This window comes from Sinocyclocheilus anshuiensis, unplaced genomic scaffold, assembly GCF_001515605.1.
Source record: "Sinocyclocheilus anshuiensis isolate Anshui unplaced genomic scaffold, SAMN03320099.WGS_v1.1 scaffold653, whole genome shotgun sequence".
Taxonomy (NCBI): Eukaryota; Metazoa; Chordata; class Actinopteri; order Cypriniformes; family Cyprinidae; genus Sinocyclocheilus; species Sinocyclocheilus anshuiensis.
In genome coordinates, this window is record NW_015540902.1 from 718,476 (window position 1) to 738,838 (window position 20,363).

At 37.7% G+C, this 20,363-nt stretch overlaps 1 protein-coding gene across 2 annotated transcripts in view; it reads left to right on the plus strand.

Moving 5' to 3' along the window:
* LOC107689080 (synaptic vesicle membrane protein VAT-1 homolog) overlaps window positions 1–20,245 on the plus strand; it is a 28,956-nt gene extending 8,711 nt beyond the window's left edge. For both annotated transcript variants that reach the window (XM_016486984.1, XM_016486985.1), the window contains exons 3-7: window positions 2,868–3,075; window positions 12,772–12,942; window positions 15,880–15,969; window positions 17,991–18,232; window positions 19,934–20,245. In XM_016486984.1, the coding sequence (XP_016342470.1) occupies window positions 2,868–3,075; window positions 12,772–12,942; window positions 15,880–15,969; window positions 17,991–18,232; window positions 19,934–20,233 (1,011 nt within the window). In that variant the 3' untranslated portion in view covers window positions 20,234–20,245. The remainder of the gene's footprint in view (window positions 1–2,867; window positions 3,076–12,771; window positions 12,943–15,879; window positions 15,970–17,990; window positions 18,233–19,933) is intronic.
* Window positions 20,246–20,363: the final 118 nt, after the last annotated feature.

A 20,363-nucleotide genomic window follows, 5' to 3' on the forward strand; every position in this document is an offset into this window, starting at 1 on the left:
TCATGAACAATAATATATAGATTATAAGTGATTAAATACAAGATTAATAGTAGTTATAATTATTGGTAAAATGTGCTTGGAAAAAAATATAATCAGAATATCAACTTATCAACAATGCACTGTATTTTTCCTCTTCTGCTGTCGAGGTAATGCAAGAAATGTTGTGATTGGTTGTCAAGGCAGCCAATCAGAATTTAGCAGCCTCGGTCTCTGATTGGCTGGAATTATGGCACATTGTAACGCTGGGTTGTGTTGAGCACGCGAGCTGTTGGCATTTAGCGAGCACAGAGGGGGGGCATCAGGTGAGCAAGCTAGTGAAACATTGCACACGCAAAAGAGAAGGTCTGCACACATCCAAAAACGTATTTTAAATGCAAAATTGATTTCCGTGCGCTCGAAAGACTTTTTTCTTTGCGAAACGAACATTTTCTCCACAAACTCAGATCGCGCGTGTGCAAAATGCACTTTTGTGCGCTCAAAATATGATCTTTCGCGCGCAGAATTGTGGCAGAAATGTAAGCCCATACCCTTGGGCCTATTAGACCGTGTGTGTCTTCCTGTCTGTGAGGGAAGCGCTGGCTATATTAGTGTTTGCGTTTTGCTTTTGAGAAAAGCTTCAGTGTGTGTGGTTCCTGACGCACCGTTGAGCATTTGTGCCAAGTTTGTGTACCCTTAAAAAGATAAATAAAGAGATAGGTGGTTTTCCGGCCGTGTGTGTGTGTTGTCTTCTCTTAAGCTCATTGAGGCTGAAGGATCTGCCTGCCACCTGATGAGAGGATCTGATCTTTAGAAATGTAGAAAGACAAAAAGGGGGAGATGGGAGATGAAAAGGAGTGATAGACTGAGAAAGAGTGATGGAGGAAGTGGGATGTTTATGATGCTAGTGATTGAGAAAATACACAAGTGGTGGACGGGAGTTAAGTGTTGAGTGTTTTTGTGCATGTTACAAAGGTCGGACCAGTCAGTGTCACTGCTTTTATGAATTTTGAAAACCGCTTAAAGGTGAAGTATGCCATTTGTTGGCACCAGCAACACCAAACAGAATTGCAGTCGATTCATTTGAGCAGCTTGACTGGGTTGGATATAATAACATTGGCTCAACCAACGATTTGAAAACATGGGCCATAATGGTGCAGATATTAGAATGTGTAATTCCTTTAGAGGTATATTAGTGGTGCTTTCTATTGCTCATACTGAATTTGAAGGGATAGTTCACCCAAAAATGAAAATTGTCATTTACTCCGCTTCATGTAGTTCCAAACCTGGCTTTTTCTTCTGTGTAACACAAAGATATTTAAAAAAATGTTTTAACCATTTTTGCCCATACAGGGAAAGTCAATGGGGTCCAAAATAATACTGGAGTAAAAGTTGGACTAAAACAAATTGACAAAACACCATGTAAATGCATTAGTTCAGTTAAAATCGTACTGGTTAGGTTTTTGTGAAGTCGGACTAACAGACCTATAAAATAAGATTGTAGCTTGGCTTCGTCCAACATATGTACACCTTAAAATTGCCATGGAACTGGCGTCAGATCTTTTCTTCTATATTGTGATGTACATCCGAAAGAAACAGTTTATTGAAAAAAGAAAAGAGAACTTTGATTCTATCTGTCGGTTGTGGATTGGATGGAGGCAGGTCTGAATGCAAGCTTGCATTTGGTTGCAAGAAAGGGGCAGGGTTTAAAATATCTGAATAATTGGAGTCCAGCATACTCCACCAGAAAGAAATCTATCCTTTCACTGGAAGGTCAAGTTATAAAATCTCTTGTTTAAAGACTTGGGGAAGTCGTGGCTCTAATGGTTAGAGAGTCGGACTCGTAAGGTTGCGAGTTCGAGTCTCAGTTCCGGCAGGAATTGTAGGTGGGGGGAGTGAATGTACAGCGCTCTCTTCCACCTTCAATACCACGACTGAGGTGCCCTTGAGCAAGGCACAGAACCCCAACTGCTCCCCGGGTGCCGCAGCATAAATGGCTGCCCACTGCTCCGGGTGTGTGTTCACGGTGTGTGTGTGTTCACTGCTGTGTGTGTGCACTTAGGATGGGATAAATGCAGAGCACTAATTCCTAGTATGGGTAACCATACTTGGCCACATGTCACGTCACTTAAAAATCACAAGCTCAATTAACATGCATGGATGACTCGCTCACAATAACATGCAGGATATAGTGAATTTCCATTTCACAAAATATTCAATTATGTATCGTCATGTATTCAGACAAATAGAGATTGTAAGTTTGACTATGGAACAAACCACTGTAGCTCAACTTCAACTGCACAAACGCACTAATGGTGGCTCAGATTTATTGTTTGCATTCCTTGTATCTCCTCATTCCAAAGGAAGTAGTGGAAGTCTGCTTGATGAGTTTTCCTGTATCTGTGTGTGTGTATCTGGGGGTCGCCAAGGTAATTCAGGATTTTCAGTTACAACTGATATTATCAAACAACTCTAAATGGAGCACATTTATCTGCTCCAAGATAAAGATTAGCAAAACAGTCCAGATGGCCAACAGTACAGGTTCAAATATTTTGTTGAGGTATGCTAACTGTCTTGAAGGATAATGACAACAAAACATACACAAGAGATTCCCCAGATCTGTGTAGCTGGGCAATTGTCTTGCCAAAAAAAAAAGTTTTTTTTTTTAACTCCAATGTTGCGCAAATGAACAAATAACCATACAGATCCGATGAGCATTATCATCACATCTCCTCGAATGCAGTCTTAATGCTTATTGACATATATTCAAGATTGTTGCAGCGCTGCTATGGTGACTGTGGCATATAACACTGAAAGGCATATTGTTGCAGAAACATTCCAGGGCTGTTTTCCAAACATTCCTTGAACGTTTCTGTTTTTCTCGTCTGTAGGTGGGTGATAAGGTCCTGGTTTTGAACCGGAGCGGTATGTGGCAGGATGTAGTAGTGGTGGCGACCACACACACCTTCCTGATGCCAGAGGGCATGAGTTTTGAGGAGGCGGCGGCACTTTCTGTCAATTACATCACCGCCTACTTGATGCTCTTCGACTTTGGGCACCTGCGTCCCAACCAGAGCGTACTCATCCATATGGCTGCAGGTAAGTTTGTGTGTATGTATGTGTGTGCACTGTGGAGATTATGCAAATGTATTACTGGCTTCATAACAGGGATTACATGCAGCCTAATGCAGTTATATTTTCATGAGCTGCAGCACAATGGACACATCCATCATGTGCAGGTGTGTGTAAGTGTTTGTGAATACGGTTCTTGCAGCTGGCCAAAAGGGAGCCAAAGGGCTTTTTACAGCGGAGTACAGCAGTGGTTTACATTTACTTACGCGCTCCCATCGTCATTCGTGGGAGTGGATCAGCGAGTCCCTTGTGACAATTAACTATTTTCAAGTGTCGTCCCTAAGGGATTTCTTACACTCTGGGCAGGGGTATGTATATGTGGGGGGGTGTTGGGAATCCGTGCTTTCTAAATAATGAACTTTGGGAGACACTGTAAGTGCAGGTGCAGGAATGAATAGTTTTAGTTCTCAGAGGGTATTCCTGTAGGTGTCAAACAAATATCTTATCGATAGGGAGCCAAAGGGCTTTTTACAGCAGCGAGGGAGTACAGCAGTGGTTTACATTTACTTACGCGCTCCCATCGTCATTCGTGGGAGTGGATCAGCGAGTCCCTTGTGACAATTAACTATTTTCAAGTGTCGTCCCTAAGGGATTTCTTACACTCTGGGCAGGGGTATGTATATGTGGGGGGGTGTTGGGAATCCGTGCTTTCTAAATAATGAACTTTGGGAGACACTGTAAGTGCAGGTGCAGGAATGAATAGTTTTAGTTCTCAGAGGGTATTCCTGTAGGTGTCAAACAAATATCTTATCGATAAATTCATTCGAGCGAGTTCCTTGGCAGCCATTTAGTTTATAAACATTTAGACAATGTTCTGCTCGCAGTGAAGACTGTGCTCTGGTTGAATTGGAAAACAGTGACCGATTTTGTAATGATAGTTATTTGGTTAAACTGTGATTACACGATTATTCATTTAATTATGCAACATTTAAAGTGAAGATTTTCTAGGCTGAATAGAATGTGTGTGTGTGTGTGTGTGTGTTGATAATTCAGTCTGTGAGTGTGTTGCGGTGTTGGATTTTTAAGTAGGGTTGGGCGATGTCTACCAAATTGGCATCGGACGATGTCTACAGTGAAACATCGTGATGGACGATGACATCGGGGGGCGGGGCAGGGTTAGGGGTGTGCCCGAAGCGTGAAACAAATAACGAGTTATACGGAGCCACTAAAAGGTTAGTTGCTTGCTAGCGGTAGCCTGTTGCATTACAGTACATGAAAGTTCACTTACCACATACACAGAGTAAGGAGAAATGTCTGATAGGACTATGGCGAATGATTTGCAGATCCTGAGCACCAATGACAAACATCTAATCTTGTCAAATGTGTGTAGCGAGTAAGTACTGCCGCTCCATAGTATAGAGTCCTTGTGATCGCGAATCTCAGAAGTGAAAGTGAAAGTAAAATGAGCGCGCGCAATCGAAAGCAGTTTCAATAGCGGCTCCCTGATGCCCGCAACTTATATACAGTCGCCTATACTTACCCAACGATATAATTGAGAGAAATTTTTTTTATCCTCCCATCTTTGTAGGCTATTTATTCCCTTTAGGGTTTCCGTAGTATACTTCATTTCCTTTCCGAACACGGAACTGGGATGCGGCGGATTGCGGGAGAGGGGGTGGGGGGGAATCACGATGTCAGCTTAACATAGTGATGTCTGTCAGCCATCGGCGATGGACAATGGCATCATCTATCGGCCCAACCCGAAAACCAATTTTAAGTGTACATTTTTATTCATTAAAGGGGTCCTATTATGCTTTTTCACTTTTTTAATTTTAGTTTGGAATGAATATTCCAAAGTGAAGTAAACTTCAACGGATTTCCCCTGCTCAGGGAGTAGGGAGCAATGGACACTGTGTAGGGACCATGTCAATCGGAACACAGTTCCGAAACTGTGCAAAACATGCACAGTTGCAAAACATGCAGAGCGGGGGCACGCGAGGACTGGAATTGAGAACCGCTGGTCTAGAACAATTCGTCTTTGTTATACCTAATAACCAAAGTGAGGAAAAAACTATTTCAGGCTAATTAACATTTTTGTGGTATCAATATGGGGGAAAAAAAAAAACCGCGTTTTAAAAATTCTAAGTGAAATCACATTTGCCTATGAGAGAGAATGTGGGGGAAGCTAGTGGAATAGCTGCAGTCAGACTGAGGGGAGTAGATAGATGCATCAAAATTGCTGATAAAATCTGCAAACTTTGAGCAAACTACTCTGGTATGATATGCCCTCCACATACTCAAGAAATACCAGAATTTAAAATATGCCAACATCATAATGAAAAGTACTACATAGCCTTCTCTTGCCTGACAGCACTGGTTAGAAACCATACATCCAATTCAAGTGTTTTTTTAAATGAGAAATGGCAAACATTGTTCATAATTTAAATATTTGATGCCTAATTATTTATACTTGGTATTGTTTTTTTAATGCATACACTGTAACAATTATTGTGATTTTTAACGGTAAAAGACTGTAAAAATGCTACAGTAAAAACCTGTTAATTGGTTAACAGTAAGTTTCCATACTATATACGGTGAATAAATGTAATTACATTTAATGTAATTTTACAGTAAAATACACGGTTTTTGGAAGTGAAAAAGGAAAAGTTATTGTATAATTTACAGTGAAAAACCGTAAATTGAAACTCCCAGAATTCCCTGCATGACACTTCATATTTGATGTTTTTTTTGTTGAAATAACTTTTTTCTTATCAGTTGTGTACATTAGGGTTTTATCTTACATCCTAATGCTGTTAAATTTAATGTTATTGCATTATTTCAGTAACGTGTGTTACCATGATGGTGTTTAGTGTTTGTGTGAATGACACTGTGCACCTTCTATATATAAATATTGCCCTCCTCAGCTCGTAGAAAAGCTGTTTGTGATGAGCTTTGGTTCATCATGTAACTTTCTCATCACCACTAGTTTTTGGTGGTTCTCAGTGCATTACAATGGTTCAAAACAGATATTAGTACTTCAATATGTTGGTTTATTAATAATATTACATCAGTTAATGAAATGCGGTATTTTATTGTGAATTTAAGTTAAGTCTGTAAAACCTAAAATGTTGCTACCATACTTTTTACGGTGAAGTTCTGGCAACCACAGCTGGCAGTATTTAACCGTAAATGTCACAGATTTTATTTTACAGTGTAGTTTACAAAAGCTAAAAAAGCTAATGAGATTCATTGTAAGACAACTGTTAAATCCATTGATTGTAAGTGTAATTAGAGCCAAGCACCCATGGTCACAGCGCCAACTACTGGTAAAAAAAAAATCACATTGTAATTTTTTCTTACAACTTGGGGCTTAATGTTACATGTAGATTGACTGGGTCATGCTGTGTCCAACCAATTAATTTTTTTTTAGGTTGGCCATATTGCCTTGCCACCATTTTAAACTTTATAAACGCTTTGTTTGACATCGAAACAAAACCTGGTAAGCATCGACACCATGTTCTGAGTGTATCTGAGCAATTTATACACAGCGCCACCTAGTGATCGGTCTCATTGCACCGCCAACAGATATTGTGCAAATCGAATGGATTTAAAAAAAAATTCAAAATCTTTTTAGCTGTAGCAGCAACAGCATTTTCTTTGGTGTACTGATTCTCAAATTGGTATTTGTCTTCGGCATCTGATTCTATCTCCGACTCAATCACTCAGTTCTTGCAGCTATATATTTTTTGATAGATTGTGTTTTTCTAGTGAAAATTCATTTAAAGGAGCCTCCTGAGCCCTGAAAGGGACTTTCAGTAGAATAAGCAAGTTTTTAGAAAGCATTTTTTTTTTAAATAACCTGGTGGAGGTATTGCAGTGTTTTGTATGCAGCACTTTTGCATTAGCCGATTAACTTATCCTGAGAAGTGCCTGGAGGACTTCTGTCTAACTGCACGGGAAGTCAGGCACACCATTTAAAAAGCATATGAGATGGTTTCCATGTTTCATTGGTTTCTGAGCACACGTGGTGAGCAAATGTTTTTGTATAATTATTGATAACACAAAAGTAACATATCTTGAAATACTCATTCAGTATATGTAATGCCACCTTTTAAAAACCAGTGAGCACAAAAAAACCCCCAACACAAACAGCGTATTTGTGTAAATCTTACATAAAACCATTCTTGAATGAATTGCAGCATTCAATTTAGTGGGACAATTTATGTAAGAATGGATTTATGAATTATATTCACAGGAAGCAATTCTGCTTGTGTTTCATGAATGAGGCCCAATGAACGAACTGAAATATTCTCATATTCCCTCTCTGGTGTCTGATATCCCGTGTGAATGCTTATGGACATATGCATCAGACAGTGTGGGTGTGGATGAAGCTTTGGCTCGGGGTGGAAGGAAACACTCGTTCCAACTGGAGTGTTGCAGAAACCAGAATTCTCAAACAATCCCGAAAGCATCTCCTTGAACTGCCACCACACCATAAAAGAGAAAAGAGGGAATGTTTTAAGACAAAACCTAGTCACAAATATTTGCAGAGAAATCAAACCAAAACCCGCATAATAAATGGAGGTCTCTGGTCTGTCATTTCTGGAGTGTGGGCGTCAATTACATATGAGTCTGTAGTTATGTAGCACATTGTGTTTCTTGTAATTGTAACTGTGTGTGTGTGTGTGTGTGTGTGAAGCCCTTGGTATCTCAGTGCACAGGATGTTTTTTGAATTCACAGTAAAAATTTAAATGCGTTTCCTCTGAGTTTCACTGAGAGTAAGGAATGGCACTGTATACACTGATGCATTTTCTTTAAAGGAGTAATTTACCTTAAATTGAAAATTGTTGTTAGTTGATGCTTGTCACTCTTTTCCAATCAACAACAGTGCAAGGGACCTGAAGATGTCTGGTTTTAAGGCTCCATAAAAGTATCCGATCACAAACAGACATCGCTAAATACAGGTGTAAACGGGGTATAAAATGTTTTGTGATTGGTTCAATTAAAAGTATTTGAAAATGTGTGTGACTAGTGCGCATTCGTAATGTAAACGCTAATCCATCCTGATGTGTCCCACACGACCGTGAAGAACCACCTACTTGTTATAATAGTTTGTTGTATCTGGAAAACCTTAAAGAATGTCAATGGGCTTCGCTTGTAAAATAAAACAAACATTACACTCGCACCAAAAACAGCATTCCAAGATTACAACATCCAGGAAGAGCAGTCGCCATCTTCTACGGTTTATGAAATCGATTTCTAAAGATCTTTTAGAGTCCCCTTCTCCTGTTATTCTTTAAAAGACTAGTTCATCCAAAAATGAATTCTGTCATTTATTCACTCTCATGTCATTTCAAACCCATATAACTTCGGTTTCTTCTATGAAACACAAAAGATGTTTTGAGGAATATTCACTCTGCTTTTTTCCATACAATGAAAGCAGGCCGTGTCCTTTGGCTGTCAGAGTAGTCTAAATGACTTGTGTGCTACATTCTTCTAGTCTTCTAAAGCCATGCAATAGCTTTTTGTGAGGAAAAAGATACAAATTTGAGTCGTTTGTTGAAATTCTTCCCCTCAACCACACCGTTATTAATGTTTCGAATTAGCTTTTATTTGAATATTTTTTTAGTTTTCATTTTAATTTTAGATTGCATTTTAGTCATTTTATGTTTTGTCATATTTATTTAGTTAGTTTCATTTAATTGATGCTTTTCAAGAAATATGACCGATTTAGTTTTAGTTCACAGTGACAACATTGCACAGCTGTCAGGTTTTATTTGCACTTTTACATTTTAAACTTGATGTATTGCAATTGACACTTTAATTTTTGGGTGAAATTTTCATTTACCTTCTATATTACGTTTACATCATCCAGTTTCTTGGCTTTAGCTCACTCCCCTATAAGGTTGGACATTAAAATGTGATCTAGTAGCTTACTGCTGATTTTATAAACAGCCAGAACAAATCAGAGCAGAGTACAGCCTCTTCATTGTGACAGTGCCTCATGCCAAATACTACACCATTATCTGTCTGATTGGTGTGTGACTCACTTGAATTCGACTGACCAGTCAGTCACTAGCGGTTTTATTTGATTTGCCTGCCCTTTGCCTTTAGCTCTGAATTGAGATCTGTTTTGAAGAATTCAAGAACAAGATTCAGATACGAGAAGCTGTTTATAGATTAGCACAAATTTTTCAGCCTCCACTTTGAATCCTGTCAAACAACTCACAGTGAAACAAGTCTCTCTCTCTCTCTCTCTCTCTCTCTCTCAAAAATAAAATTCCCTCTCGCAAGAGGAGAGTGATACTGGAAGGGTAATATTGTTGTGGCCGAGGTTGTTGGCTGCCAAGTCTGTGTGTGCGTGTATGAATGTGTGGATAGAAGGAAGCATAAAGAGTTTACTGTGTGTGTGTTTCGCCCTAGTATGTCCTTGTGTAAAACAACCTGATTCGATGAACATTGTGCTTAATTTTCTTCAATAAATAAATGCCACACAATCCTAAATGCAACAAATGGAATTAAACGGGAGAATCTGCTTATGTAGCTATGGATTCTTTGTTTTTTTTGTTCTCTCGCTCTCACTCCACAAACCCTGAGTCAGTTTGATCAGTGCACTTATATTTTATTCAGAAACGCTTTGTTTAGATTACTTTTCAATTACAGTGTTGCCGAAGAAGTCTCACGTATAGCCAGAACTTTGACTAAACGACATATGGTCTGATCCTCGGCCTCGTTGTAGCTTATTCTGGCCAAGAACTGCCATCTTGGACAGAAAGAGGCCTCCTGAAGCGACCAACTATAGTTTTTGTTTTAGAATGCTATTTAGAGGAGGGTTTATCGGAAATATAACACAATAACAGACCAGTGAGGAAAGAAATATAAAAAATAAATAAATAAAATGAAGCTTCCCTTACCACTGATAGCCTGTTAACACATTTAGTATGGCAAACAAATTACTGTTGGAATACTGTTACTGTTTTTTTATTATTATTTTTAATTATTATTGTTTTGATTTGTTATTATTATTTAAATGTATTTTTTTTTATAATTTGTATTTAAGTTTCTAGGAAGGAAATAATTCATTAAAATGGAAAAAAAGCATAATGTATATATTAGTGCTGTCAAATGATTAATCGCATCCAAAATAATTTTTTGTTTACAAAATGTGTATACTGTGTATATTTATTATGTATCTATAAATATGGTCGCAGTGATTTTGCCAAGTAAGACATGTTCTTTTGTTGATCCTGGATCAGCATTACTGTCCAAAAATATAGACCTAACCCAATCCCTACCCCTAAAATACATAATAAATATATACACCGTAAGTACACACACATATGTAAACAAAAACTTTTGTTTTGGATGTGGTTATTTGAACAAAAATGCAGTAAGAACTCTTAATATTGTGAAATGTTACAATTTAAATAACAATTTTCAATTTCAGTATATTGTAATTTATTCATGTGATGCAAAGCTGAATTTTCAGCATCATTACTCCAGTCCTCAATGTCACGTGATCCTTCAGAAATCATTCTAAATCATTTTTCAAAATTTTTGTGGAAACCGTGATATATTTCTTCTGGATTCTTTGATTAATAGAAAGTTCAAATTTTTTTTTGGTAACAATTTGTTAACATTTGGTATCAGATATAGATAGATAGATGACTCCAGTTATTAGACCTTGGGTCTGAGGTAATTTCCCATGCCTGAAGCCTAGTGTGGCTTTCCTATATGTGCAGAAATAGAGAAATTCACACAAAAGACTTACCGAATGCTCGAGACTGACTGAGTGAGGGAGAGTAAAGTGCACATAGTTTTGGAGATTAGCAGATATGAGCACACATGAAAGAGGTTCATATTGTGTGTGTGTGTGTGAGGTTCAGGGGATCTCTTGGCAGCTCTACCACAGGTCTTGTGATCGGAGCTCAGTGGTCATGGGGCAGCCTGGCACTGAACCCCCCCCCCCCACGAGGTCCAGGAGACGAGACTGGAGAGACAGCAGGTTAAAAGGCATGATGTGAAAGAGACGGGGGTTCTCATGCATTGTGAGCTCTCTGACAGAGAAAATGGCGGCCCTGCTGCTTTGTGAGAAACCAACTCTTCCTGAGTCGCCATGGCAACACAAACTTCATTCACTAGCGAGTGAATGAGGGAGAGGAGAGGGCCAGTTTAATGAAGTGATGGAACAGAAGAAGATACTGTAGATGAGTACTACAGAGATTGTGTCGCCCCTTACTGAACTCTGATCTGATTTACTCTGACGAGTAAAAATTAATTAACTTGCAGTGTGTATGTATACATGAGTTTATGTAGCTGTATGTTGTGGATAAAATAACATAATTTGTACCCTTTCTACAGCATAGTGGGAAGAGAAGTATATATTCCCCGTTTTTACACAAATGGGAGTGTTTGCCTGTATCAACCTCAACTATGCAGCTGCTATTAGTGTTATTGTACAAATGTTTATCAAGAACTACAAATCATGTTTTCCCAAATTAGCTAGGCTGCATTGATTTTATAGGGATGTATATATTATTTTGCATGCCTGCTACCGCTTTTTTAATTTGTATGAATTTGGTCTAGTCTCCGCTGTATTTACACGCTGTTACTCATTGAGCTCATTGTTTTTTTTTTTTTTTTTATATTTTATTTATAAGCATCTGAAAATGTACTTTAATTTTAAGAGCATCAGGCTCTATTTTGTATCAATCATGGAAGGTTTTTTTTTTTTTTAACTAGACCGTTTTTGCACGCTGTTACTCATTCTGGCTTGGGTTTTATTTTATTTTTTATTGTTTTACTTTTCTTTTCCTTTTTTTTTATCTAATAAAATAGGTGATTTCATTGCTCTATTTTGTATCCTATTCATCACAAGTGCCAGCTAAGTAAAAGTGTGAGTGTGTTTGCAAGCACTATTCATCACAATCCAAAGCCTAGAGCACTTGATGATCAAAATGTATGAATATCACTTCATACATTTTGATATATGTGCGCTCTTAATTTTGTCATTAGATAAGCTTTACCCTTTATAGGTTCATGCACCAGTTACCTTTTAAGACACTGCTCTGTCTCTCCCTTTGAAACGCACTCAAAACACGCAGTATAAATTGAGATTAAATGGATCTGCTCACAATCTATGTCTGATGTAAATGGCATTTTTAAGACATTAGACCCCAGACAGAGCTCATGATTGGTGACCTGCTGTCCTGGAGCCTCTCTCAGTCTTGAGGTTAAAGCTGGTCACTAAAAATACTATGCTTTGAAATGACTTAAAGATGTTTGCTGTTGCTGTTTTTCAGTAGTAACGGTAGCAGACTGTGACCACAGTAAATAGTTCTCATAAAACTTTCATCATAAACCACATTTAAACGTTAAGCATTTAGATGTTAATGAATCTGAGTTTCTTTCTGATAAATTTGTTCCTCCACAGAAAAAAAAAAAGCATGAGTAGAAAAACATTAGAACATCCATTAATAAATTGATCAAAGTTATTTGCCTTTGAAACCACTTGCAAGTTGAACAAGGATAATGGGATTGCTACATTGGTATGTACATGTGTGGGTGGGTGCTCGTCTTTAAGGTCTTATGGCTGCACTGAGTTTTGTCCTGGCGTACCCTTTGCTTACAAGGTTCTGCTCTTGTTTTGAGATGGAACCTGCTGGAAATAAGTTGTGTTCAGGGTTCTTCTTGTTTCATAATTAGTTTTGTTTCCTCTCTAGGTGGGGTGGGCATCGCTGCCACTCAGTTGTGTAAAACGGTGAATGATGTCACAGTGTTTGGCACCGCCTCGGCCAGCAAGCACGAGGTCATCAGCCAGGGTGGAGTCACGCACCCCATTGACTACAGGACACGAGATTATGTGGAGGAGATCCGTAAAATCAGCCCCAAAGGTGAGCAATGACTGACACCGTAAACCAGCTTTAAGAATGGAACCTATCATTCAAAAGTTTGGGGTCAGTAAGATGTTTTGGAAAATGAAATTAGTACTTCTATTCAGCAAGGACAAATTAAATTGATCTAAGTGACAGTAAAGACATTTGTAATGTTACAAGATTTCTATTTCAAATGCTTTTCTTTTTAACTTTCTATTCATCAAAAGAATCCTGGAAAAAAAATGTATCACAGTTTCCACAAAAATATTAAGCAGCACAACTGTTTTCAACATTGATAATATAAAATAATAAATGTTTCTTGAGTAGCAAATCAGTATATTATAAAATGGATAGTTCCGGTCCTTGATTCTGATTGGTTGAGCCATGTTCGAAGCTGTTGTAAATTACACCACAAACATACACCTTTGTTTACGTTTGTCTGTTGCTCGGCAACCACTTTGTTGGAACCACAACTGATTCTGAGGAACTACATTGTTTGGTGGAAGAATACTGTTTTTATTAATATCATTACACTTTATATGCTCGGTTTTATTCTGTGAAACCTTACTACGTATATGGAATAACCGTTTTATAAAAGCAATAAGCCCCAAGAAGCCATGGTTTACAGTGAATTTATAACAGCTAAGGGGCGTTGTTAGGCATGATGTGAAGCGGAGTTAAACCCCCTTAGCTGTTATAAATTCACTGTAAACCATGGCTTCTTGGGGCTTATTGCTTTTATAAAACGGTTATTCCATATACGTAGTCAGATAAATGTTTCTTGAGCAGCAAATCAACATATTAGAATGATTTCTGAAGGATCATGTGACACTGAAGCCTGGAGTAATGATGATGATAAATTCAGCTTTGCATCACAGGAATAAATTACATTATACTGAAATTGAAAACTGTTATTTAAATTGTAACAACATTTCACAATATTACAGTCCTTATTGCATTTTTGTTCAGATAAATGCAGCCTAGTGAGCATAAAATGCTTTCATTAATATTAAAAATCTTACCTACCCCAAACATTTGAACAGTAGTGTATCTGCGGTTAATAAACTTGTTTTAAGACCACATGTTAATAGTTAAACATAATTTTAAATGCAACATGTTTCCCCGCTGACTAATCACCACAAATAAATCTATGTAAATTGTTTCAGTTTGTTGTTTTTGCTTTGGGTGCTGTGTGTGCAAATAGCCTAGTAAATACACTGCAATTAAAGACAGAATGGAAAGCTAACATAAGAAGTCTAAAGACTCCCCTAAGAAGTTCTCAATAAGGCTTTCTGCTTTGCTGTTAGCAGACCGTTTGTGTATTAAACATCGAAGTACATCTGTCCACTCTGTGCTTTTTGTGGTTTTGGTTGTATATCTGATGTGTATATTGAGGTTTTGTTGTGTTTGTGTGTTGAGTCAGCTGTAATTCTTGGCACACTGTTAGATATTCATAAAATGTTGTTTACTCTTTTATCTTATCACAAAAATGTACAAAACAAATTCCTTGCTTTTTTGTTTAGCTCTTCCATGACTGAACATTTTATTTGATGTACTCCTCTGACCATAACAGTCTTAGAAATTTAGAAACACAGCATCACATCGATGACATTCCACTCTGGTCAACACGAGAGCAGTGTTAACTCATAAATAACTGTTGAATAAGGAACTTCAGCAATACATTAGCTATGTTTCCATCCACCTATTTTTATGCGCATTTTGGATTATTGCGTAAACTGCTGGATGGAAACGCCAAGATGCGCATAAGTTCTAAAAATGCACATAAAAAAACTTATGCGCACAACGGAGTAGGATAAACTTTTTATCCGATAAGAAAAAATGTGCATAAACTACGATGGAAACACATTTACCGAATAAAGTCCACCATGCGCATTGAAAAAGTCATGTGACTTTGCGCTATGAGATGGGATAAATTGACTAACCAGCGGACCGATCTCGTTCACAGCATCTGTATGGTGTTTTGGTCGTTCTGAAATGCCTGAGGAAAGTCTGTCATCAAAGTACTTACTGTCTTACATGACTACGTTCCCAAACAGCAGGCATCCACCTCTAAAAGCAATGACCGCATTTATTGTTACGTCTGCTCTCTCTGAAGCGCAAGTAATTTATTACATATGAAAATTATTATATGCAGTGGCTTCTCCTAGTTTTCTTAGAGAGATTTAGGTTTTCTTAGAGATATTTAGTGCCAGTTTATCAGGAAGTGACGATTTTGACTCTTTGACTCGTTGGATGGAAACGGTGCTTTATTCGCAAGTGTTTTATGCGATATTCCAGTTTTGCGCATAAGTTAAAATAAGAACTTTTGTTTTACAGTGCAAATGATCTAACAGCTAAAGCAACATGCATCGCTAAAAACACCAAAATAATAAAATAAACATTCTTAATAAATAAAGATTCTTTGATAAGTAGAAATATAGAAAAGTATAGAAATATGTTAGGGTCAGTAAAATAAATTCAAATGTTTTTCAAAGAAGTCTCTCATGCTCACTAAGGCTGCATTTATTTGATAAGAGGAAAAACAGTAGTATTATCAAATACTATTACAATTTAAAACAACTGTTTTTTATGTATTTATTCCAGTCTTCAGTGTCACATGATCCTTCAGAAATCATTCTAATATGCTGATTTGGTGCTTTTCACAAGTCTTTACTGTCATTTTTTTTATGAATTGAATGCATCCTTGTGAAAAGTACAGATTTCTTTTAAAGAATCATACTTTTTTTTTTTTTTACGTGTTAATGAAAGCCACAAAATTGCAAAAATTAATTTGCACAATATTCACTTATAATTCACACAAGTATGTTAAAACAAAACACGCACTCTCAAATTATGACTTCTGTTAATTAACCAAGCAGGTACAGTTTTATTGATACACTGCATATAAATAAATGCATCATTCACCATCTGTGTCTTTCTGCCTGTGTGTTTTAGGCTTGGATATTGTTCTGGATCCTCTGGGAGGCTCTGACACCCATAAGGGCTACAACCTACTGAAACCAATGGGGAAGCTCATCAGCTACGGTGAGCCACGACAGACACTCTAAACATCAGCTCGCATACATTCCACTTGTCATGTCTTTTCATGTCACCTCAACCAAATGCTACAGTTTCAGTCTGTAGGGCTGAGGTTTTGTTGGTTAAATTGAATAAACCACAGTAGACAAGTGTGAATAGCTTTAAAGTGACGTATTAGAGTAAATCAACTTCAGTAACACAATACCCGGAACAAGACCCCTTAAACAACATGGCATCCTGAAGTCCCACCCAAATGTCTTTGTCCCTCCATCTCTTTCTCTCGCTCACTCTCTTCCTCTATGCTGCTTTATCAGAACAATGGCTCCTCTATCTGATACAGAACCCAGAATGTGTCTGAATGTAGCAGACTGGGTCAGGTCCAAATCACAGGCCAACTCAGAGCTCGCTTTGTGTGAATGTGTATGTGAGAAAGAAAGGCAGAGAGAGACAGAGAGGGTTGTCATTGCTTTATGTGTACGTTTCCCCCTCTAATGGTACAATAGTGTGTAATTTACTCTAATATCCTTTGTCTTCCCAATACATGGTATTTTTTTATCTTGTTTCATGCTAATAAGCCACCTTTGAAGTGAACCGAGAGAGCGATGGTTAGACTTAGAAAATGAAAGAGAGGACATGAGTGAAATGAAGAGGATAATCGTGTGGAGAGACACTAAAATGAGTGGGAGAAAACAAGCAAGGGAGTGACAGACATGGGAAGCGACGTGAGAGGATGTGTGGATAGTGAGCGAGTGAAGACGGGTCAAAGAGTGCAGTGTTGGAAAAGGGGAAAAAGAGAGCGAGAAGGAGGGCCAGAGAGGCATGTCATTCCTCTGTAAATGAAGAATGCTCACTGTGGGAGCCATTAAGCAGTAATTCACCCTTCGGTCAACCGCACACACATTTTACATGCAGAAAACTCACACAAATACATATTCATGCTCGGGGAGTTCAAACACCTCGTTCACACACAAAGACATTTTTACATGCTAGGACATAAGAATGGGTGCTATGATAGTAGAAATGTGTTGACTGGTAGAGATTTTGAGAAACCATTTATTCTGCTTTGTTTGGCTGTTTTATGTTATTTACATGTGAAGGCAGTGAAGATGCATGGAAAAATACGAAAATACAGAGTAGGATCTACAAAAGGTAGAGCTTGTCATTAATTGGTGCTAAACTGTTTTGGATGGTTGACTAGTGTAGCTAATAAACAAAAGTTTTATACTTAAGAAGCTTGTTTTATACTTAAGAAACTTGTCATTCTTTTTTTATGAATAATATTATCTTTTGTCTAAGTTCTGAATTGGAGATAAAATGCCTTTCCGTATTTAATTCACTGATTTATCCAAAACAGGCATTGAGATATGGTTATGTAAAATATAAGACCATTCCCATTTGCTGATTTTGTTGATAATGCTTTTGAAATAAGTCTCGTACTATGATATCGTACACTTACCAAGGCATTTAATCAAAAATACAGTAAAAGGGTAATATTGTGAAATACTATTACAATTAAAAATGTTCAGCATCATCACTCCAGTCTTTGTCACATGATTCTTCAGAAATCATTCTAATATGCTGATTTGGTGCTCAAGATACATTTCTTGTTATTATTATCAGTGTTGAAAACGGTTAACTGCATAATATTTTAGTAGAAACTATGATACCATTTTTCATAATTATTGAAAGTTCAAAAGAGCAGCATTTATTTTTATTATTTTAGAAAGCGTTTATAACATAATAAATGTTTACTCCCACTTTTGATCAATGTATCCTTGAAGTGTTCATTTCTTTAAAAAAAACAACAACAACTTTTGAACGGTAGTGTATATTATGATATTTTCTGTTACCGTGATACAAAATTACTCATGCTGTCATAACATTTTATTCATACCACCCATCTCATAAATCATATTAATATCTTGTGAGAATTTAAAACCTGGATACTGACAATGGATCCAAAACCCTGATTTTAATATGCCATGATGTATATCTGTGTCTTCTGTGTCAACTTGATGTTTGGACAGGTGCTGCTAACATGTTGGCGGGTCAGAAGAAGAACCTGTTTGCGGTGGCTAAGACCTGGTACCAGCAGTTCTCCGTACACACCCTGAGCCTGATCCAAGGGAACCGCTCGGTGTGCGGATTTCACATGGGGTACCTGGACTCTGAGACCGAGCTCATCGCTCAGGCCATGGCAGCCGTTATGGACCTGTACAGACAGGGCAAGATCAAGCCCCGAATTGACTCCACCTACCACCTAGAACAGGTGAATGAATGAGTGTCAGATGGGGGTCATTTGAACTGATGTGTGTGTGGGAGTTGTTTGGAAAAAACATGAGTAGAATTATATTTGGGAGTGTATTTATGCCAAGAAGTTCAAATCCATCGAGGTTCTACCTTGAGCAGATAAATATGCGAGGGTGTTCTTTCACGATCATCACCTCAACCACCACCCATGCCTTGTACTCCTTCCACCCTTTGATCAGTCATTCTTGCCTTGTCCCTCACTTGCTCTTTCATCCATCTTTCCCTATTATTTCTTCTCCTTTCTTATCTCTCCTGTTGCTATGGAGATGTATCTTCCTGCTTACTGTAAGTGTCTGCGAGCTGATGCTTTTATGACGATCTGGGGTTTTATCAGCCTCGTCAGACTTTGGTGTTATTGAAAATTCGTAAAAAGAATTATGAAGTGCTTTCACATTTAACTGAAACGAATATTTCACAAGACTTCAGCTGATGAGAAGAGCTGTTTAAGTGCTCGGTGTATGCTGGTAACTCTATCTCCCTGTCCTTCACTCTCATTTCCTGTCTTATTCTCTTCCCTCAATCTGTCCACAAGTCAATTGTCAGGGCCAGGTTGCTTTTCCCCGTTGCTAGGAGATGGCTCGCTGTTGCCGTGGCGCTGGTTGTTAGGTAGAGTGGTAAAGGAGAGGTGAACTGGGGGGGTGGGATAAACAGAGAGGGAGACAGGTGGATGACCAGAGACTAGATGATGTTAAACCTTCATTTTAGCATTATATGGTTGTAAACTTATGATAGGCAGATATATTTACATTATCGACATCAAACTGTAGTTGCTTAGCTGAATATCAAATATGTATATAATTTTTTTTAATAATAATAACAAATATTTATAATAAAATTATTATTATTAAATAATTCTAATATTAAATAAGTATTGAATAAATTAAAATTACATTTACATTGCATTAACATTATAGAAATAGTTTTAATTTTTATGTAATTGTATTTATCTCTCTCTTTATATGTATATGTGTGTATCATCATTTTAGAATATAAAATATAAACAAATCATTTTATTCATTGTTATTATTATTGTTGTTTATGAATTATATTTTTTTTAAATTAAGGCCATACTGCTATTTGAGTACTGGCCATTGAAGAACAGTCATAGACAATATATGAAACAATATTAGCAGATATACAACCATTTTGAGATTATTGCAGTTTGAAAATAGATGTGATTAGCCAATAGAAAGAAATAATCATTTTGCCTATTTTCGGTTCTGAAATAAACGGACAGCTTTGTCAGTAAATGTATTTTTCTGTTTTTTTTTTGTGATTTGCAGTAAATCTGGGTATCAGAATTGGAGTTTTGTGTATTTTTTCCATATCCGTTAACTTAAAGGCCATCTAGACTTCTGGTACTCGGGGGGTCATAGCAAGTCATAGCTCACACTGGTGTAAATCTAAAGGTGTGTGACTAGAGGTCATCAGCCACCTTACTCGCTGGCGTAAGAGTCAGACCACTAAATTGGAGACAGGAAGAATCTCATAAAGGGTGTTTGTGTGCACGTGAAGTTCAGTATTAAATCAACTGTCAACAGCTTGTTAGATATTCTTACCACAGCAGATGGCCAGTCAAGCTGCTCTCTCTGCCGTTTCTCATCCGCACCCTCACCTCTCTCTCTCTCTCTCTCTCTCTCTCTCTCTCTCTCTCTCTCGTGTTGGTGATGCCATGCGTAGGATGCAAGAGAGGAGCAACATTGGTAAAATCATCCTCACCACTGAGCCCATGAAGGAAGAGGAGAAGAAAGAGGAGGCCAAGAAAGACGAGGAGAAGAAGAAAGATGACAAGAAAAAGGATGACAGGAAGAAGGAAGAGAAGAAGAAGGATGACGCCAAGAAGGAGGAGAAAAAGGAGGAGAAGAAGGATGATGCCAAGAAGGAGGAGAAGGAAGAGGTCAAGAAGGATGACAAGAAAGCAGAAGAAAAGAAGGAAGAAGCCAAGAAAGAGGAGAACTGAGTGGAGAGAAACATTGTGTGACCTCATGCAGGTCACATGCACACTTCACAAGATCTCAACTAGATTCGAATAAGTCTGCAAGGTTTGTGAAATTAAATGTTCATTAGTCATTCAAAGATTTGTTTAAATT